Source organism: Tympanuchus pallidicinctus, unplaced genomic scaffold, assembly GCF_026119805.1.
Source record: "Tympanuchus pallidicinctus isolate F22 unplaced genomic scaffold, pur_lepc_1.0 scaffold3, whole genome shotgun sequence".
NCBI lineage: Eukaryota > Metazoa > Chordata > Aves > Galliformes > Phasianidae > Tympanuchus > Tympanuchus pallidicinctus.
In genome coordinates, this window is record NW_026294747.1 from 92,528,648 (window position 1) to 92,550,884 (window position 22,237).

The following is a 22,237-nucleotide window of genomic DNA, read 5'->3' on the forward strand; positions in this document are numbered from 1 at the left end:
ACGGCTTCGCGCGCCCCCCGCCTGCCACGTGACAGAGGCGCTTTCCGTCACGTGACGCGGTGCCGGTAGGGGTCGCGGCGCGAGGGGGGGAGCGGGCGCTGCGCCCTCTGACCCATTGCCCGCGTGCGACCCCGGGACCGCGTGGTTCGTGCGCTCCTTCGCTCTGGGTCGGAGGGAAAGCGCTTCGTGGTGACGATCTATGGGATGTGGGCGGGGAGTATCTCTCACCTGGTTTGTAAAAAGGGCTCTGCGCCGCTCCGTCAAGCGTCCCCGCTTCCCCCTCGTTCCGGTCTGCAGCAGTTTGCTCTCCAGTGCGGTGCGGCTAAAGGTCCGTCTCTCCCTTCAGATGCACCGGTAGGACTGAGGAACGGAGAGGCCGCGGCAGTAGGTGTCACGGTGCGTTAACGCGGGGCTTCTGGCTCTCGGGGTAAGGAGAAGGAGCTCCTCTGCAGGGGAGAGGAGCAAAAGAAGCGCGCGTTTCTCTGTGCAGAGCGATGGAAGAAAGGGAGGGTTTGGGGTGGATGTCGGAGAGGGTGTTTCTGTAAGGTGGGGTAGGAAGAGGATAGGAAATAAAAGAGCGTCCCATGGGAAGGGGAGCCTGAAGTGCTTGCGCTCAGAGGACGGGAGAGCAGGGAGGTGGGCAGATGGCGTGGCGGGGAGAGGCTGTTCCCATTGCAAAGCCGGGACTCGGGGCTGCGGAACCTGGGCTCCTTACAGAGATTCTGGAATGCTTTAGTTGCAGCGTAGTGATTGCAGGACTGGAAAGTGAGTGATGATGCTGTAATCCAGGCCCAGCAGGTGCCCGCACTGGGAGCACTGCTGTGCAAGAATTAATGATTTAGGGCAGTGTCACTTTCTTTGAATGCGTAGGACAGCAGTATTTGTTTCTTGACGTGACAACCATCAAACTGTGATTACCTTTAAAGGACTGTCAACCTGAGGAGCACAATTAAGTTAAAACAAGTACATAAAATAAACAGTCAAGTATCTTTGTATTAGATTTCAAAGTTGGGCCACGTATTTCCCAGCAGATGTCACTATGGTTGGTAGCAGTTCATTGCAGATGGCGTTTTGAAGCATGCAAAATACTTTAAAAAAGAAAAAATCTTTGTTGTCAGTGCTTGGTTTCTGAAGTGAAGCATTGTACTTTATGTGATTCGTTTTGTTGTTGTGATAGTTTAGTGATAGTCACAGCTAATAGAACAAGCTGCTTGCATAAAACCATCCCCTTCCATACTTTTTTTTTTTTTTTTACTTTTAATTGGTTTAGACTTGGAAGTGTAAACCAGGAGATATAGGTCCATGTAACCAAGATACATTGTCTGAAAGACTCTGGATTATGAAGTGTTCTGATAAATCTGAGTAACTCACTGCAGGCTTTTCAGACTGACTGTGCTGATATTGTTGCAAGTGATTGCTTCATTACATTTTCTTCATTACAGTTTGTCTTGCTAACATACTGCAAGAATAGTAATAATGTTATTGTGCCTTCTATACATTCACATGAAGGAAGTACTAAGGTATTTTGTTTGAATAGAGAATAGTCTTTGTGTGCTGTAGCAAAAACTTTTTGAAGTAATTTTGCCCACCATTAGCAGAAGAGTTGTGAATAATTCCATTTTGAAAAGTTGCAAGCTGTTGTGTAATTAAATGCTAAAGAGCTATTACAAATTATGGACAGCAAACATTTCTTGTGCTTGAAAGTGGGCACTTTTCAGTACTTACAGTAAATGTATTCCATTTCTGAGCAGCCTAATTTATGAAAACTCTGCTTCCCATTTATGAAGATTACAAATGGAACAAATCGCTGAGTGACCAGCCAGTGCAGCTGTTGTGAAAGCCTCGACAGTACAGACCTGATTAGTGAAGCATGCTGGATCATTGCCATTTAAAAGGGTTCAAAATGAATGAAAAACAAACAATTTGAAAATAAATTATGTGCTTTAAGAGAATGCAGGAAAAGGGATTTAAATGAAAGTAAATGATTAAGACTGCTTTGGAGAAGCAAGGGACTGCTTTTTAGAACTCATAATAGTGTGAGATAGGTGAGGATAGTGTGACAGTTATGCTGATCCATTATAGGAAAAACAAAGGCAGTAAGAAATACCTTTTGGCTTACTATAAACAGTTTCCCAAATTTGATAAATTAAGAATACTTTTGACTTGCTTTGAAAATTGTTGGTAGGTTGCTCTGAAAGTAATGCCTCAGTACAAGCTGGGGCTGTAAGGATAGAGTAGAGTAGAGTAGAGTCCTGCCAAAAAGGACCTGGGGTTTTGGTGGATGGTAAGCTGGACATGAGCCAGCAATGTGCCCTCACAGCTCAGAAAGCCAGCCATATCCTGGCTGCATCAAAAGCAGCGTGGTCAGCAGGGTGAGGGAGGCGATCCTGCCTCTCTGCTCTGCATCAGTGAGGCCTCACCTGGAGTACTGTGTCCAGATGTGGAGTTTTCAGTACAGAAGAGATGTGGACTTGTTGGAGCCTGTCCAGAGGAGGACCTCAGAAATGATCCATGAACACCTCTCCTATGAGGACAGACTGATAGAGCTGGGGCTGTTCAGCCTGGAGAAGAAAGGACTGGGGAAATCTGAGAGCAGCCTTTTGCTATCTGAAGGGGACAATAAGAAGTGGACAGACTCTTTAGCAAGACAAGGGGAATTTGTTTCAAAATAAAGGAGAGGAGATTTACGTTGGATGTAAGGAAGAAATTTTTTACAATAAGGGTGGTGGAGCACTGGAACAGGTTGCCCAGAGAGGTGTTAGAAGTCCCATTTCTGCAGACATTGGAAGTTAGGCTGGATGGGGCTCTGAGCAACCTCATCTGGCTGTAGGTGTTACTGTTCATGGCAGGGGAGTGGATCTGGATAACCTTTAATCATGAATCACCAATGTTGGAAAGGACCTCCGAGGTTACAGTCCAGCTGTACAACAACCACCAATGTTTCCCCACTAAACCATGTCCCTTAGTACATCTAAATACTTATTGAACACCTCCAGAAATGGTGACTCAACCACATCGCTGGGCAGCATGTTCCAGTGCCTAATCACTCCGAGAAGAATTTTTTCCTAATGTCCAACCAGAATCTCCCCTGGTGCAACTTGAGAGGCTGTTCCCTCTACTCCTTGTCAATAGGTAACGTGGGAGAAGCTGATCCCCACCTCACCACAACCTCTTTTCCTGCAGTTGTAGGGAGCAATGAGGTCTCCCATGAGCCTCCTCCAGACTGAACAATCCCAGTTCCCTTAGCCACTCTCCATAAGACTTGTGCTCCTGACCCCTCACAGCTTTGTTGCCCTTCTCTGAACACGCTCCAGGGACTCCCTGTCTTTCTTGTAGTGAGGGGCCCAAAACTGAACACAAAAGTTCAGTTTTGGGCCTCTCACTGATGAGGTGTGGCCTTATCAGCACTGAGTACAGAGGGATGATCACCTCCCTGTTCCTGCTGGCAACTACTTCTGATTCAAGCCAGGATGCCATTGGCCTTCTTTGCCACCTGGGTACACTGCTGACTCATATTCAGCTGAGCAATCAGCCAGCAGCTCCAGCTCTGTTTCTTCCACATAGTCTTCCCGCTGCTCTGCCCCAAGCCTGTAGCATTGCCTGAAGTTGTGGCAAAACTGCTGGACCCGGTGCTTGGTGTTGCTGAACTTCATCCCACTGGCCTCAGCCTGTGCAGATCCCTCTGTAAGGCCTTCCTATCCCCAGGCAGATCGACGCTTCCTTCCAGCTTGGCGTCATCTGCAAATTTACTGAGGGTGCACGCAATTCCCTTGTCCAGGTCATCAACAAAGATGTTAAACAGGATAGGCCCCAGTACCAATCCCCAGGGAACACTGTTCATGACTGGTTGCCAGCTGGATTTAACTCCATTCACCAGCATTCTCTGCCTGGCCCTCCGGTCACTTCTTTACCCAGCCAGGAGTGTTCCTGTCCAAGCCACAGGCTGCCAGCTTCTCCAGAAGAACGCTGCATGAAAAGCTGTGCTGAAATCTGAGTAGCCTTTCCCTCACCACGTGGATCACTTGATCATAGAAGGTCAGGTTGGTCAGGTAGGACCTGCTTTTCATGACCCCATGTTGTCTGGGGATCCCCCAGTTGTCTCACACATGCCATGTGATCTCCCTCGAGATTTGTTCCATAACCTTCCCTGGCACCGAGGTCAGGCTGACAGGCCTGTAGTTCCCCAGATCCTCCTTACAATCCTTCTTGTAGATGGGAGTCACGCTGGCAAGCCTCCAATCCTCTGGGACCTCCAGTTGACCAGGAACACTGATAGATGGCGGAAAGCAGCTTGGAGTCACCTTCACCAGCTCCCTCAGCACCCTTGGGTGAATCTCATCTGGTCCCATGGACTTGTGACAGTCCAACTGAAACAATTCTATGATTCTGTTAATTTCCATGCAAATGATAACAGATTCAAAGAGCACAATGCACTACCTGATAGAGCTAAGTATCATAGTTTTGCTGATGGTACATTCTGTCACAATCACCCAAGCTATCGGTAAGGTTAATGAACAATACCAGCCTCAGTATCAAACTCAGGGTAGTCTTGGTTACTAGCCAGCAGTCTTGCCTAGTTGTATATAAGAACAAACCATGTCGAACAGTGGGTATTTTATTTAATAAATATTAATGTGGGTTTTTTCAGGAGCTGGTGATTCTAAAGACAGCCTGCTTATCATGGCTCATGTTACCACTTACATGGGCTTTACTATTCCTCACCTACTGAGAAGTGCCTGCAGACTTTGTCCTGCTCATTCTGCGCTGGTGGTGTTGAGGCACTCTGCTTCTTGTTACTGTACAGTGAATGGGTAAGTTATCCATCTACAAATACTTCTATTTTTTGAAGAGAATGTCATGATAACACTTTGAAATAACAAATGACAAGTCATTACATACCTGTAAATACTTTGTGATCTCCCATTTATATTGCTGCATATAATTCTGATTCAGAACTGTGCTGCCTGGAATGTCTCCTGGATTACACTGACAAATAATTGGATTGATAGAAATTCATATCAGTAAGACACAGTAGTACAGATGTCAAAAAGACAATTTGTTTGCTTCTTGTTGCAGCACGGCACAATCAAAAAGGAAAATGGATCACCTTGAGAGAACAGCAAATAATTTTCGCCAGGAGGTTAGTGCTCTGTTCTTTAGGATGTTACTAAGTTTTCTTTTTGGTGAAGAAATTGGGTAATTGTATTTGATTCACAGGCTTCAGTTTCTCTTCACATGGAATCTCTTTCACTTTTTCCCCCCCGTTTTTTATATTTGATACTGTTGTAAAGTGGTGGATTTTGTGGTCAATAGAGGGAAAGTAGTGAGGTATAAAAATTATTGTGATTCTGTTTACTTCAAGTTAGACAAGAAATTGAATAGAATTCTGGTTATGTGGACTTTGATAAGCAAACAGAGGCTTTTTCAGAGAATTAGGGCACTTTTTGATTGATAAACCCCGTCTTTAATTCCCGGAACGTTGGGCAGTGGTGCCTAGTTTTTCTTCATTCTTTATATAGCTTTTCTCAGTGTTAAGAAGTTGATGATGACAGGCCAGTCCTGCCTTTGCCACAGAGCAGAACAAACAGTATGTGCCTCACACTATGCAGCATTAATGGTTGTGTGTATTATAAAACAATAAATATAGAAGAGATTTAGCACCTGTGGCATAGGTTGTTGGTGGATGAGACAAATACAGGCTCATTGTACCTGTTAGCAAAGCTACTTTGGAAACCATTTGTCTCAGAGCTGTGCTTCAGTAACTCCTGTCCAGCATTAGCACTTCCTTGGATAGGGGCCAGCAGCCTTTCACATGGGTCTGACTGATGCTAAATTAACTCAGTACATGAACGGAGTGCCTGTAGCAACAGGTGTAGATGCCCATTTTTGCTTCTGACATGGACAAAAGTCTTGCAGTTTTGCAACCATGTTTTCATCTTTGATACTTCTGACAGCTTGGCTTGCTAACTTTTTCTGCCCAGAACAAATGTGGGGCAGCTTGAAAATAAAAAGAAAGGTGTTGAGAGCTCTGAGCTGGTACAGACAGCTGCATAAGGTCTGAGATCTGAAGGAAGCCGTATGAATGAGGTGGAAGAACTGGGCTGAGTGGATGTCAGCAGGAAGTTCTTCGTAGAGAGAGCGGTGAGGTGCTGGAACAGACAGCCCAGAGAAGCTGTGGATGTGGTGTTCAGACCAGGATGGATGGAGCCCTGGTCTAGTACCAGATCTGGAGGCTGGAGTCTCTGCCTGTGGCAGGGGGGTTGGAACTTGATGATCTTTGGGATCCCTTCCACCCCAAGCCCTTCAGTGATTCAGTTCTGTGAGAAATTCTCCACATGTCAGAGGGTTGTTTCTTTTTTTAAGTGCTTGATTTATTCTTTGTTACTTTTTCCCCAACCACTTTAAAATCAGTTTATTTTAAATCCTTTGCTTGGTTTTAAATTCCACATAATCAGCAGTTGGCTTCTCCTAGTCTATACTGCCTTATTTGGCCACTGAAGTCCTTTAGAAAGATGAAAGAATCATAGGTCTGTGTTGCATTAGTGTGCATGCCAAACTGTATCTCCTGTTGAAGACTGGTAACATGAAGGACAAGAACAAGAAAAAGTGCCTGATGCTTTGAAATAAAATGGCAAGGTCCCAAATAGTGTCCTCCCATCTCACTGCAGTTTTGCTGTGTTTTGGCCATCACACTTGTGATTTTCCAAAAATACTGTCTGAAGGTCTTTGATCACCCTGACAAATCTAACTTTTGTAGTATACTGATTAAGGATTACATTTCCAGCTCTCTCAGATGTATTGGCCAAACAACAAATTGGGGAGTGCTCACAAGAGTAAAGAAGGGAAGGAAAAAGATCCAAGCTTAACGTCAATTTCCTGCACTTTAAGTTTCTCCATTAAACCAACCATTTAAGTAATTAATTTGACATTTGTCTTGTTAACAGAGAAAGACTGCTTTTCCCTTTTAATAGTATCTGCTAAAGTGGAAAGGAAATGTTTTCTACTTTATTTTAAATTGGCAAACATCCTGCTGTTTTGTGGGACAGTAGATGTGTTCAGATGCTGCTTTATGAAGAAATTAATTTCCTGCCATGTGTTTTAAATTAGAGCATAGCTTCTTAAGTTGTTTTCTTTTTTAATTTATTTGATCTTACACAAATGAGAAGTGGTGAAGTTGTGGTGAGTTACTCGTATTTCCTAATGTAGTAAGTGGCATTTGCATTTTTAAGAGTATGTGTATTGGCCTGTTTGGAAAATACATACAGCATTATTTGTAGAAGTAAAAATATAATAATTATCACCCCCTCTCCCATCATCAGGCATTTTTATCTTATCATCCATGTTGTACTGATGAGCATCAAAGTGTTTAAATTGCGTGTAATGAAGTGGGAAACTCCTCCCCATGTGATCCTGTAGCTAGATTTGCTTTTTATTTCCTTCCTGCTTTCCTCCCACCCTTCCTTCCTTCCTTCCTCCCACCCTTCCAGTACAGTTTTCCCATCCCCTCCCATCTGGTTGCCAAACAAAACTCTTGTATTAACTAGAAATGAATGCTTGTGTCACAGTTTCCTGTGTTCAGAGATCATATAAATGGTCAAATGGGTACGTGTGTAAATCAGTACCACAAGGCGTTCAATGACGTGAAACTAGATACAAATCCAGAGTTCTCCCAGTGACTTTTGCATGTTTCCTTTGTCAGTTTTCACATCAGAGATTTGTTATTGTTGCTGGGAAGATAAAGGAGTGTTTGCTTTGTGCAAACGTGGTGGTCTGTAAGTACAAAACCATTTCTGCATTCACTAACTGGATCTATTCTTGTTTCTCTACCACAGTGAAAAAACGTTGGTGCTTTAGGTAGTGAAATGGTGCAGGTAATGTGAAGTGCCAGGTATCTCTCTTACAGATTCTGGAGTACTTTTGCTGCAAATACTGTTCACATCATGCAGGTACTTATTTTTGTTTTGTTAGGTAATTTCACAAGCCAAAGTGTGTGGAATCACCAGTGAATCAGAGACAGTTAAGAGACTACGTTTGGCCATCACAAATAAAGATTTTACTTTCAAAGCAGGACAGTGGTAAGACCTTATGATATATAAGAGAAAAATCATTAGCAACAGTGCACTGTAAAAAAGTGTTAATGGCTTCTGATAACTGGGTACTGAAAAATGGTAGTAATTTATATAATAGGATGTTGTTACAGGACAACGGGAAATAGCTTCAAACTAAAAGAGGACAGAGTTAGATTGAATATGAGGAAGAAGTTTTTTGCAGTGAGGGTGAGACACTGGAACAGGTTGCCCAGAGAGGTGATGGGAGCCCTGTGTACCTGAAAACATCCAAGGCCAGGCTAGACAGAGCTCTGAGCACCCGATCTAGCTGTAGGTGTCCCAGTTCATGGCAGTGGACTTGGACTGGATGACCTCTAAGGGTATCTTCCAACTGAAACACATCTATGACTCTAAGATATTTTATTATTCATGGCTCAGAGGAGGTGCTGTTATATGGCTAATTTTATTAAATATTCTAATACTTATTTCTATAGAGCAAAAGTATTTTTCTTTGGTTACTGTGTGTTACAAGACTTCTTCAGTAGTATTTTAGGATGGAATACAATAGAATATTTCAGTTGGAAGGGGCCTATAAAGATCATCAAGTCCAGCTGCCTTTGAAGTACAGTGCACTTTATTCTGCAAGTTCTCTACAGTTTTTATTTACCAGTTGTTGGTTTTTTCCTTTTTACAACAGAGCAGGAACTGCTGATGATGAAGTTTTTAATATTTTCAGTTTAATTTTGTACTTAAAGCAGAATTACCTGTTGTTTTTTTTTTTTCCCCCTTGGAAGTTTCCTCTCTAAAAGAAAGGGGGCTGGTAAGCAAGCTTCATATAGAAATACAGTCTGCAAACTTGAAAATAAAGTCTAATTGCTGAGCCTCTGAAGGAATTAGTAATTGTTTAAGCAAACGCACAGCTCTACCTCACCCTCCACCCACCATAGGAACACAGTGGATTTTCATGTTTTTTTTTCTTATTAGGAAATGCTCCCACTCCATCACTTCCCCCCCCTCCCCCCTCAAAGATTAATTTAAAAATATGAGTAGTTGCTTTTGCATTGGTCATTTAAAAGACTCTTAAACTTTTTCTTGGCTTAGGCCACCTGAAAGCGGTTTTACTGGAACCAAACTATAGCTGCGAGGGTATTAACAGCATACATTACTCTTACAGCGTTAACATGCTGGCTTTTAAATTTAGAACCAGAACACAAGATGTTGATTGCAATAATTTGTGTTTGTGGAGTAATTTGCTGCAGTTTTTGCACATGTGCTGTGACTCATATTCAAATTCTTGCTTGCCCATACTCAGAAAGTTCATTTACCCTCCAAAAAATGCTCTAGCAATTATCATACTGAAAGCGTTAATTATAATTACTCTTTTTCATTTTCTTTTTCTTCTGAAGTGTTCTAATGCTATTGTAAGGGATACAACAACTTTTCTATATTTGCAGCTATGAACTGTGGTCATATTTTTTGATGAGTGGTACAAAATACCAGGCCACAGTTTCCTGAGTAGAAAAGGCTCATTTGTTAGAATTTGCTGCAGCAGGATGTTACAGCCAAAGATTGTCACTCGTATGCATGTGTATGAGTATGAAAGTGTTTTGTTTAGCCAGATTTTCCAGAATCAAAAGTGAATTTGTTTCGCAGGCATGCTGGTAGACGTTGGCCCTTATCTGACTTTAAGTAATAATGAAGACTTGTTGCTGTTATCTAATTTCTTAAAACAAGCACTGAGGTATATGTATGTCATCAATAACTTTGAAGTAGCTTTAAAGTTTTGTTTCTTATCTTCAGCAACTGCTGATAGTTATTCTTTTCTGAAATACTTGGCTTAGGTAGCCCTAAAAAGAGGAAAATGAGAAGCAACCCTAACACCTTCACTGTTCTGTCTCTTTTTGTGCCTTTTCTTTTTGTGAAGTTTTACAATGTGCTTATTTTTTTCCCCTGCAGTTCTTTTTACTTTCATCTGAGGCCTTACCCTCCTTGCACACAGCTGAGACGTGCCATCAGAAATACAAACTAGTCCACAAGTTACAGTATACTATGTTCTGAAATCTCTCATCACGATGTCATTGGGAAAGAAGTGCTAACATAAATAGAGAAGTACACTAGGCATGAAGAATTTCACCCTTATATGTCAGGGAAAACATAACTTGAATGTAAAGTGGTGTTTTACAGCATAAACATAATTTCTTGTTCTTTTCATTGGTCTGGAGCATAGGGTAATTTTCCACCAGAGGGAGGTAAAGAGCTGCAGTAGCTTCTTGAGTCTTTGGTACAGTAACTGCTGCAGCCCAAGAACGGTCCTGTCACGTCTTTGATTCCGACTGTTAGAGATGCTGAGCTTTATTGTCAGAGGGGCTGCAGAAAATGAGGATAGCAAAAATACAAAGTGAAATGCCAGATTTTTTGGATCTGTTGGTCTTCTCAGGTCTTTGCACTTGCATTGAACTGACAATTGCACTTCTACAAGCCATCAAGCTTATTAGCCTAGACACTCGTATCACCATAGCACTGTGCACTACTCACTTCAAGGGAAAGAGAGGATAGTCTTCTTTTGAAGGGTGAAGCTTTGTAGGAAGTGAGCAGGAAAGATTTGTTTTCTTCAAGTAGTAAGCCAGTCAAAATGCTGATCTCTCTTTTTTTTTAAAATATGGTCTCCGTGCAGAATACAGCCTTGGCGCTTGAAGAAAATATTTATGCAGTGGAGGCCAGCTACTTCATGTTACATCTCAATTAATACTGAGCTGGCTTAACTACAGTTTGCACTGAGAAATCGTTACAACGTACCTGGCATTGCTTACCAGTGCAGTTGTTCCTTAAGTGGAGCAGCACAATTAATTTTAAACATTAGATTTATTTTGAAGTACATCAATTTTGTTATCTGCTATAGAAAATTGATGCTTTTAAGTGTTTTGGCAACACTGAGGAATTTAAGTGTTAGATTACATACTAACATCAAACTTCTCCTACTGCTTGGAGTGTCAAAGCCTTACTTTCATGAAAATACATTGCAGTTCATGCATAGTAATGACTCGCCTTCCATACTCTCCAGTTGCTGGTGTTGCAGGAAGTTAGCTGTGTGTCCAACTGCTCATTGCCAGAAACCAAGGAATTATTTTCTTTTGCTTAAAAGAAATTGTAGTAATTTATTCCCCTGTACTGCCAACTGGAAAAAGACATCTGCCACCAGAGGGCAATGCAGTTCAATAAGTAAAACAGTTCTACTTATTCTAGTAACTTTTCACTAAGGAATTTTTTTACTCTTTTTACTTCAGATATTTCATCTTCCCAAGAAAATAAAGTGTTAATTCAAAAATATATTCCCCAATGTTAGTTTTCCAACCTTTCTTTGTTTGAGAAAAAAGGGAAATAACAAAGCGTAACACAATGGAAAGCACAGCAATGACAGCAGAGTAGCAAGACCCCAGGCTGCAGCAAGTGAGCACTTGCTCAAACACAACAGCCACGAGCTCAGGAATAAAGGAAGGAAGCTGCTTACCTTTGGAAGGCCCCAGATAGGCAGGGATCTCGAGAGAGGTGCCCTTGCCTCCACCACCAACCCTTCAGTGAGGTCTGGGAAGAGGTGAATCCTGGCTCCGGCCCTTCCAGTCACTCAGGTACATTACTTGCAGCTGAGCTCCCCTGGATTGGCCCTGCCTGCCTTCCAGGTGCTCAGTCACTGACTGAAGCTGTGACTCAACATTTCCACTCCACAAAGGCACTGAAAAGAGTGGGATTTAAACCACTCTGTTAGACCTTATGATGTTTTATGCTGTGTTTTTACTAACTAAATTATTTACTCAAACAGTTATAACTCTAATCTGCTGCAAGATGTTGCACCTAATGCTGAAGGCCAAAGAGATTAAAATCCTGACAGTATAGTAATGGTGATGATGTTTCTAGATGACTGTAAGTCAATGATGTTACTCAAGATTAGGTCAATTTTTTGGAAAAGTTGTGTTCTGGAAGTGAAAATGTTTTTATACAGAACATGTAACTGAAATAAAGCCAGCAGTTTTGTTTTAGTCTTCAAGCAGTACTGTATTCCATGTTTCAATTTTTGTTTCTGACCAATTTTTAGGGTTGATTTCTTTATTCCTGGAGTATCTGTGATTGGGGGATTCTCCATGTGTTCAAGCCCCGGTCTGTTGGAGCGAGAAGGAGTGTTAGAGCTTGCAGTGAAGTACGCTGATCATCCTCCTGCTCGCTGGATTCACACTGAGGTGAATGAGATAAACTGCTGATTGTGCATTTAGCACATTTTTTCATTTCTGGGAGTAGTGGTGTCAGTCTACTTTTTGTATTGACTACGAAGCTCCTCTTGACTTATTCCATCATTTTTAAATGTTAAAACCTTGAAATAGAATACTGGTATGGTAATTTAGTTATTCTGATCTTTAGTCTCAACTTGTGTGTGGTGGGCCTAGTGATATTGCAGTCTCTAAGGGTTCTCACACCTTTCAAACTGAATGCATTGAAATCCAGAATTTCTGTAGTATTCTTTTAAGTTTCCAGTATTTTTGTAATATTGATAAAACCTAAGATTTGATTTTTTGCTACGTTAAAAGTAAGGTCTGACAATTTGGCCTCTTGCAGTGTTCATTTGGTTAGCACGCCTCGTTAGTCAGAAGAGTACTATCCACTGCTGATCGTACTTCATCGACGATCTTTCCTGTCAGCTTTGGTTCCTGTCACATCCTGTTCTATGATCTGTGCACTTACTCCTTCCTGTCTGGCATTCATGCGCGTCTGCAGAATCTAAATTGATAGATTTACAGTAATTGACAATATGTGAAGTATCTAGCACTTGAGGCCATCCACAGTATTTCAGGGTGATATGGACTTACCTCCACTGGGTCTTAAACCTTTTTGAGATGTACAGAAAGTGTAGCAGGCATGCCAGCAGAAACACACAATACTTAAAATGTAATGCCCTGTCTTTTGGTGATGCTCTTCAGAGAGAATGAGGGCCTAACTTCATAATTCCCAGTCTCTGGAGGCTGTCTTAGGAATTCTAATGTCACATTCATTTTGCCATTGATGAATTTTCTGGTTGAATTTACAGGAACATCTTTAGTTATGAGCTGAGCTAGTTCAAACATGATGCTGTAGAAAGATCTGTCAGGTGTGTATAGACTAATCTTTCTTATCCAAAGTGCATCCTTTTAACTGAGAAAAGAACTAAAACCTGGCAACCTAGAATTTAACCAGGTTGTTTGTACGGTGAAACAAAATCTCAGTTGTTTAAAGGTTACTTACAAAGGAAGTTGGTATCTCAGAGTAAAAGATGCCATGCGAACAGTGCAGACTGACTTAGTGTAACTTATTTTCAGAGGTATTCATATTTAATGTGTGGATTGTATCCACACATTTATCTAAGGCATTTCAGATTAGACGAGATTGTTTTGGTCTAAAGCTGCTTATTTTCACTAAAGATACCACATCCTTTCTCCTCCCTCTGCAGCATGAATCTGGAACACTTCTGGATTCATGCTTATTTCTAGCAGTGAAATTTAGTGAGAAAGCCTGCACTTTACATTGATAATGGAGAGAGAAATTAGTTTCAGGTTATAAATGCTGATCGCCTTACACTACAGCTGAGTGGTCGTACTTCTATGCAATAATCAGGAAAGACAAGAAACCCTGTTCTCAGAGGTTGTGCTTGCTACTTTAGGAACCCCTTGATTCTGCTCAGTACCTGCTGAGGGCCTCTTTCCTTCTAGAATTGTCACATGTTCAGGCCTTTGCTTACTATACACTCAATGATGGAAATCCTTTTGTTTCAGTTACTGTTTTACTTTGTTTTTTCCCCTCCTCCTTTTCTTTACCTGCCCTGGATATGGTCTGAATTGAGCTGTGTTTTCTGCTCCTGTTGATTTTGTTAACTTCCAGTGATGTGGGAGAACTCACCCAACTCCTTTGTATCACATTTTCAGCCTCCAACAAGCAGTACTTGGTTAGCAAGAGGGTAGTGACCCAGATGTTTTACTTACTGTAGTTTAGTTTTCCATATGTCCTTCCCCCCCAAAAAACAAACAAACAAAAAAAAACCTCCAAACCCACCACGCTTCGTCAAGTTTCTCCGAAGAATCATTTTTTTCTGTCCCAGGAGAGAGGGAGGTTTTCACTCTATTTTTCTTCTGCAGTTCTCAAGCTGCAAATGCAGAAGTGGCTCTGCAAGAAATACTCATGTGGATACTTGCTTCACTTCTGGGTGGTTTCTTATTATTTTGGAATGGGACAGAAAAATCTTGTCTGTGCAACTCATTCTGACTTCTGTGTCCTCACAGCAGGGCCTTTTCTGACATGCGTCTGTTCTTGGGTAAAACTGTGATCTTGCATGTTAACCTTGGAGTTTCACATCAAATACTGCTGTTGGAAAACATGAGTCATTCTGCTTTCAACTCTTTTGGAGGTGGAAAGGGGGACGCGCTGTCCTGCCTTATCAGAAGACTGAAACTTCTGAAAGTAGCAACAGATCTCTAGAGAACACTGTAACAGATGACTTCAGATAACTGCATTTATTTTACAACCCCTTTTTCCCTCATTGGTCAGTAAGAATAAAAACTCACAGTTCAGCACGTCTTGTGACTCTATGATGCAAGAAGAAGACTATTTCAGACTTGTTTTGAGTTTTGAAATTAAATATCTTCTTTTCCATCCTAGTGTACTCTTGACTCAGAAGTGGCTCTGCGAGTGGGAGGTGATTTCTTCTTTGATCCTCAGCCTGGTGACACTCCTGTAAAGCTAGTGCTAATAGCAGGGGGTGTTGGAATTAACCCCTTGTTTTCTATACTGCTGCATGTAGCAGATCTTCATGGATACCAAGAGAGTAAAGGAAACGGATACAAAATGGGAACAGTGAAGTTGTACTACAGTGCAAAAAATACAAACGAACTCTTATTTAAGGTAAACAATAACTTAAAAAAAAAAAAGTGAACTCTAATATTCAGCAATCAGTACATGTATCATTTTGTTGCTGGGTCACAGAGAACCCTTCTGTGTAAGATATTGTTCAGACAGGCAAAAGTTACTTTCTGCCTCAAATCCCATCTGTGTTTTCTTATTTACTTATGCACAGATAATGTGCATATGTCAAATTTCAGATGTTGTTGGACATACCTGCTTGCACTGATTTCACTGTAGGCTGACTAGCCCTGCATGGCAGCATTTTCCTGTAATCTCATAAGAGCATCATGGTATATCAGACATCATATACACTGTAACTCATTTGTCTGTATACACAGTAGTAGTATGCTAATGCTGTTTACTGTAGTAGGATAACCACATAACTTCAGTACAGATTATGCTGAATTTAAAGACTACTAAGAGCAATTATATCCAAAGGAAAAACTTTCCAAGCTTATATGGAAGCTTTGTTGATAATACATTATTGGGCACCACGGTATGAAGGAAGGAGTTTATCAGCAGTTCTTACAAGTCACTTGAAACAGGACTTTGTAAACATTTACTTAGAAGTTTAAGATCAGTTATCACACATTCAGCCATTAAGGGCTACTGATGATGTTTTAGGGTCACATTAGCACAGCTTCTGTAAAGAAGCATCCTTAATGATACAGGTTTCTCTGAAGAATTGAGAATTTCTAAGATCAAGGTGCAAGTTGACGATTATTCCAGAAACAGTATAAAGGATCCATTACCCAGAGTTCTGCCCAGAGGATTGAGGAAACAGGATTGCTGGGCTTTGTGCTGGTGGGAGACTGACACACCAATATCACCATGAGGAACTCCTAGGTTTTTCTGACATTCTGGAGGACTTATTCCCTGAAGCAGCAGCCTATGTATAGTGCTGTCCTTTGGCTTGTCAGCCTGCTGTACTCAGCATGGTACTCATTTGGCATGTGCTCTGGTTTCACAGGTATATGCACTGCTTTGAAAGTCTTGTTCTCTGAAATAGGAGAAGTACGCAATCTTAAGATTACAAAGTCTACCATATTAACTTGACTACTTCAAGATGCCATTTAGCTCATTTCACGTGGACTGAGTGTTGTCCTTTATTGTGGCAGTGGGATAGATGTTTTCCCTTAGGTCTGTACTGCTCAGCCATTTGTTTTAGTTTGTACAGCAGCTTACTAGGCTGCAGAGATCCTGCTGAGCTGTTCACATTCTTCTTCGTCCTTCCTCCTGTCTGTAGCTCTAGGATACTAGAAGACATTACATGGTAGTTTATGTCCCATGAATCATACCTGCCACTTTCTGTCCTTGTCTCTGAGTCACAGAGAGGTAGGTTATAATAGGTGCTGAGAATGACTGTAGCATTATTTAAGCATGTTAAGGCCTGCCTTAACCTGCTTTGGTACACTTTCCAGGTAAGTCTTGGGACATGGTTTATTTGGAAAGTGCTATGAAATTGTACATGGTTCCACATGTAGGAGAAAGGAGTTTACAGTTCCGTGTGGACCAGTGAAAGTGGGCTGATATTAGAGGTACTTACTAGTGGAACAGTGTACAGCAGTGCCTTATCAGCTGTTCTTTATTCCCCATCTTCTTAGGGAGTCAGAAATAGGTCTGTCTATTGAATAAAATCCATTCAACTTTTCTTTTTTTGCTAAGTAATCCATAGCAGTCTGTTCAATGCAGTAACTAGTCTGTAAGCAACATAGTGAAATGAGCTAATTTACCTGTTCACAGAACAGAAATTATTTCCACAATACCCGTGCCAGCAGTGAAAACCCCAATGAGTACAGAATCCAATCAGTAAACAAGTCCTCATTTCAGAGGACCTACAGCATCTGACTGACAGGGTTTTTGTTTGGTTGTTTTCTTTTCTTTTTAATTATGATGTGAACTGATGCTACTGGGTTTGTGATGGTAACTATCACAGTTGTGAATTACACCATAGTTGGTTTTCCTTGGAGAAGGAGGGAAAGGATCTGATATTCTTACAAAGTAAAGGAGCTGGAACTCAAAAAGTTTGTAAGAAATGGTAAACATATATTGCATGTTTTCCAAATGGAAAACAAATATGGAAATGAAAGGAAAAAGAACACAAAGTTAATGGGGAAAAAAAAACAAACAGGAAAGGACATACGTAACTCATTCTTAGATCCAAATCTTACAAATTGCAATCTATTGTAAAACAGGAGGAAAGCACTAACAGAGCTAGTAGCATATTCAGATTCCAGGTATAGAAATTCAGCTTACTTGTGCAGATCGGCCCTTTGAAGTCAAACCCACAGAGTACTCAGTGCTGAAATGCAAAAGCTGTGGTCCTCACTCATGATCACTGGTGTTCTGGGACAGTATGCAAACATCTGCTTTGATTTAATGGCTTGTGGTATAAGAAAGTATGTTTAACATTACAGAAAAATATTCTTGGTTTGATGAGTGCACTTCCTGGAAAGATCTCATGTCGTTTCCACGTTACCCAGCAGAATTCACCCATCTGTGAAGAACTTCAGCCCCACGTCACAGGTACGCGCAATGGCACTGTGCTCACTTCTCAAGTGCTACGTCTGATTACCTCCTTGCGGAGGAAGCTGAATACAGTTAGTGCTAGTGTACACTTACCTACAAAAGTTAGTGTTCTAAAGATTCAAAACGAGATGTGAGCTAAACATAAATAATTTCAGTGTGTTTATTATGCTTTGGAGAAAAGTTATACTTGTGTGGTTTTTTGCCCTTCTATTGAAGTGCTTCTGCTAAACTTCATTCTGGTATTCCCCACTGAAATCTTATTGCAGCAACTGGTATTTACTTTGCGTAAGACTGATGAAGGATGAGATGACTGTTTGCAAGAGGCTCTTCATCACATTTCCATTTCTGTTGTATTTGTTTTTGAGATAATTATCTGTTTTTTTCATCTGAATATGGGATTTTTAGTTGTATGTTAGCCATGGTCAGTGACTAATACCCTATGCATTCCAGCTGGAAGTAGGGCTCTAAATCCCAGGAAAACAAATTGTTCTGTAAGCCTCAAAACTTACCTGTTATCCTTAACTGGGTCTGACACTTGTAGGAAATGAGCACTTGCAATACCTCTAACTGCTCGCTCTTTTTGAAATTACATGAGTAAGTATTTCTGTTCTCATTTCCTACTTTTTTTCCTTTTTCTTTTTTTTCTTTTTTTTCTTTTTTTTTGTCAGAGGGAAGAATATCTGAAAAGGATCTAGAAAAACATGTATCCAAGGATACTTTGTGGTACATTTGTGGTCCACCTCCAATGATAGAATCAATTTCCCAACTGCTGTACAACTCCGGTGTTCATAGGAACTGTGTTTTCTTTGAGAAATGGTGGTAATGAACAGAAAATAAACTGATCTTGGTGAATTCTGATGAGATAAAATGTACAGAAGATGGACTTGAATTACTTCGAAGATTTTATTAAACTGTCCTCAATCATGACACTGTTTCTTTAATTTAACGGTAATACAACTGTAACACAGTGCTGCTGCTTTTGAAAAGAAAAGAGATTTTTATATTAAAGCTGTCAACTGTTCTGGTTTGTGGATGGTTTGCCTACTTCTGGATAGCAGCATATTTTCTTTCAAAGTGTTTGGAAAAAAAAAGGCTCTCCAAACCTCACTCTTTGAAGGTGTGACTGGACTTCGGAGTACAAAGCCAACATTTTATTGCCCCACTTTGAAGAAGAACTCATCATAAAAATGTTCAAAATAATTAGAAAGAAAAGCATGGTGAGAGAATTAGTTAATCATCAAAATAGTTCAGGTCTGTAAGTGGGTAGATTCCCAGTTTATACCTGAAGACTTCAAAAAAGGAATGCCTAAATTAATGAAAACACTAAATAATATTATTTTTGAATGTTAGATATAGTCTCTTTGTTGGTGGTTTTTTTCCTTGAGTTAAATGATGGCCCTCCAGCAGGTAACATGGCAACTTTTCTCCCTTCAGCATCCCTCCACTTTGCTTTTAGCTCGTGCTGAACCTTGCCACTCCAAACCTTTTCTATCAGTTTCAGAGATTGTAGGATACACAGCCTGTAGGTTTCTGATGCCACATCTGCATTCACCTGTGCCTACAAGCACAGTGAGACAAACTAGGCACCTCCTGGCCCCAGCTTTGAATGCAACATAAGAAGAGGATGGGAATGCCTGGCAGTTGGTGCAGAAGTTGCAGATGACTGGCTGAAATAGTCCTGGAGGTTTTCAGCACACTGAGTGTCAGAGGGGGAACTCTGTTCTTCCTGCAGCTCAGAACAAACAGAACTTAAGAAAACAAGGCTCTATGTTCCATCCCAAAGAGGTAAGTGGTGAATTATGGATCTTAAAGATTTGTCTCAGGCTTTCAGGGGATGGCACCACATTGAGGGTTCTGCCTGTAAGTCTTCATCTCCTGGCCATGGCAGCCCTGTACAGTGGGTCTGGTGCTTCTGTACTATACAACACTGCCCACGTGCAACTGCTTGTCCCCCATCAGTCATTGCAGGCCCAGAGGGAACGTCGCATCACATTCTCTCTGACTGAAATGAGGGGAAAGTGCCTGAATACCCTACTGCAACGAACAGTTCCTTGTTCATTCACTCCAGAATGTAAATAGGACAGTGTGCTTTCATGAACAATAAAACCAGGGGGTTTTGTCTTCATGAAGATTGTGACTGACGGGTCAGAGCTTGATGTTTGAAGGAAGCAGGGTTCTTTTCTTGGAAAAGTGCAACAAACGGGGCTATGGGTAAGTGCTGGTGCCCTAAAATAAAAACCAGACTGTGTTCCTCTGTGTTTTACAATGTAATGGTAAGAAAATTGTGGTAAGCCTTTGCATGTTGTTTTCCTTATGATTTTTAAACTACTAAGTGTATTATAAAGTGGTTTGCCATTTATTTTCCTTAATGCACATGCTTTCTTTAGCACAAATTGCATCTCTTTCACAAACCGCTCCTCAGAGTTATACCAAAATATAGATGTAACAAAAGGCATTTCTAAACCCTTTGCTTCTGTAATCATCTTCATTGCCTCTAACCTCTTTCTGTCATCCCTTGTTACACTCAGACTGAGAGCTATGGGGCAAGGACACATCTCTTTAACTGCACAGTTTCACCCACTCGTACAAGGATATTACGAACTCCCCTGTCCACCCACGCTCACCACAGCAGCAAAAGATGGAAAAATGAAAAATAAGTAAAGTCACCCCCCACCATTCACCTTGGTTGCTGTTAATGAGTTCTTTCTTACCTTGAGTGGTTATGCTGCCACAAGGCACAGAATACCTGAATTCCATAATGCAGAGTGACTGTAAATATGAACTTCCCCTAACTGCACAGCCTTTTCTTGTTGATACACAAGAATACTTTGGAAGCATCTTCTTTCTAGAATTTAATGGTCTTGTAGTGAAACTTCAGTTTCACCTTCAAGTCTCTCCTTGGATCTCACTCCACTGTAACTGAAGGCAAAAAAAGCAGGAAAGTAAATTAACCTATATAAACATAGGCTGTACAAATAATTAACTGACTGGGATGCTGTTGAAGGAAACAGAAACCAACCCCTGCTGCTCAGAAGCTGCTGAGCTGAAGAAACATTCTCTTCACACTGTCAAAGCATAGCATTTAATTTTAGGAAATATTTATTCATCTTATATGCTTGGCACCAACTAAGGAAAGATGAAAAAGTAGACCAATATTTACTTATTTTCCAAGAAACACTGGCCTGGGAGTCACCTGTGCTACAGCCTCACTAGACTGAATGTTTTTCCTCCTCCTGTGATGTTTTATCAGTTTACTCTTTGCTCATCGGGTACAACGGATACGAGGTATTCCTGTAGGATCTGCATTCATTAACTGGAAAATAGTGACTATTCAGTTATTACAGTGCTTTAGGTCGTAGAGTGCTTTTAGAGCAAATGAAAGAAAGTGCTTTGAGGGAAAAGCCTTTTCTGCAGCCCTCCAGCGTTCGGTGAGGGAGTGGTGAGCAGCAGCCACCACCCACAGCTCTGCAGCCCCGTTCTGCTGAGTCCTGTGTCAGGACAGCCTTTAACTCGAGAAGCACATCCCTGCTGCCAGTGTGGGACACGGCTCAGCTCCACAGGCGAACTGTAGTGGTGACCAGCACTCCTCGTACCTTTGTGGAATGTTTTTCAGCAAGAAATTAGCACCTGGCTCTTTTTATGCTTTTAAGTTACAGGATAATGAAAATCCTGCATGAAAATGTGATAGTGCTTTATTTCTGCCCTATAATTGGCTCCCTGAGGCAAATGTACAGAGTCACGGGAACTACAAAGGGAAAGCACAGTACCAACTGCTCACTGCAGAAACTGAGGCTGATACAGGGGCCAAATTAGGAAAAAAAGAATTCATGACAGTGTTACTTTCTACACAGCTTCATTTCCATGCATATGTTAAAGCAACTCTGCGCTATTATTTCAGTGGTTTTGTTTTGCAGTGCACAGCACAAATTAAAGAAGCTCTGCAAGATGAAGTGCCAGGCACATCTTTGGTGCATTTAGCCTGTGTTACAAGTTCACAATCTACGAGGATGCCCAAACATTTCGGACTTTCATCCCACCTTGGTTCAACCTCCCTGTCACCACCTCCTGCTGATGGTTTCAATATGAAATCTCTTTTCCATCATTCCATCCTCTTCTTCATCCACATTCAACCTTTGTATTCCCTAGTTGGCTGAGCTGGTTCCTTTCTTCGAACTCATACCATCTAATGATTGCCTCCTTCAGATGACCACTTGCCCTCAGCAGCAGGCTGCATAACTCTCATCAGTAACACACGTGCTCATCCTTCAGAGGCAGCTCTTGTGCCTGGCTGACACCATGAGTCGGGCTGCTTATGGTAAGCTCAGTGGAGTGCTGTCTGCCTGTGCTGCAGTGCTTCAGTCACCAGTCAACACCTGGAACACCCCTTAACACAGCTCCTCGCTGAGGTGTGCAGCAATGCATGCTGCTGTCCCCTTCCAAGAGAGGCACACAGCAAGAGCAGTTTGCATTCCCACTGGGAGATTCTGCCAGGTTGAGCTTAACACAGCAGCTCTCCACAGAGAGGAAAGAACCTGGCCTCATTCTCTTCCTTCACCTGGGGGTGACAAACTGTTGCAGAGCTGTGGCTGCTCTGAGTTCCTTCAATTTCCCCCCACTGCAGGGATACTGCCCCTCACTGCTCAGGGAGTTAAGCCTTGGCCTGGCCATCCTCCTCTATTCAGGCTTCAAATACAGTGACAACTGATTACTTTCATTTCCTTGACCACTGTGGTCTTGCTTTT

The 22,237-nt window shown here is 41.6% G+C and overlaps 1 protein-coding gene across 6 annotated transcripts; it reads left to right on the forward strand.

Annotated features, from left to right (window-relative positions):
- Window positions 1-33: 33 nt before the first annotated feature.
- On the forward strand, window positions 34-18,516 carry OXNAD1 (oxidoreductase NAD binding domain containing 1). 6 transcript variants are annotated; one of them, XM_052695622.1, is made up of 9 exons: window positions 34-65; window positions 347-396; window positions 4,649-4,811; window positions 5,077-5,140; window positions 7,969-8,075; window positions 12,139-12,280; window positions 14,724-14,966; window positions 17,384-17,492; window positions 18,164-18,516. In XM_052695622.1, the coding sequence occupies exons 3-9, from the start codon at window positions 4,681-4,683 to the stop codon at window positions 18,316-18,318; spliced, it is 951 nt and encodes a 316-aa protein (XP_052551582.1). In that variant the 5' UTR covers window positions 34-65; window positions 347-396; window positions 4,649-4,680; the 3' UTR covers window positions 18,319-18,516. The 6 variants fall into 6 exon arrangements, with proteins under 6 accessions (XP_052551582.1, XP_052551585.1, XP_052551584.1 ...); XM_052695625.1 differs by lacking the exon at window positions 34-65 and having other exon boundaries at window positions 86-396; window positions 14,724-14,760; window positions 14,866-14,966; XM_052695624.1 differs by lacking the exon at window positions 34-65 and adding an exon at window positions 87-231 and having other exon boundaries at window positions 347-427.
- The last annotated feature ends 3,721 nt before the right edge of the window (window positions 18,517-22,237 follow it).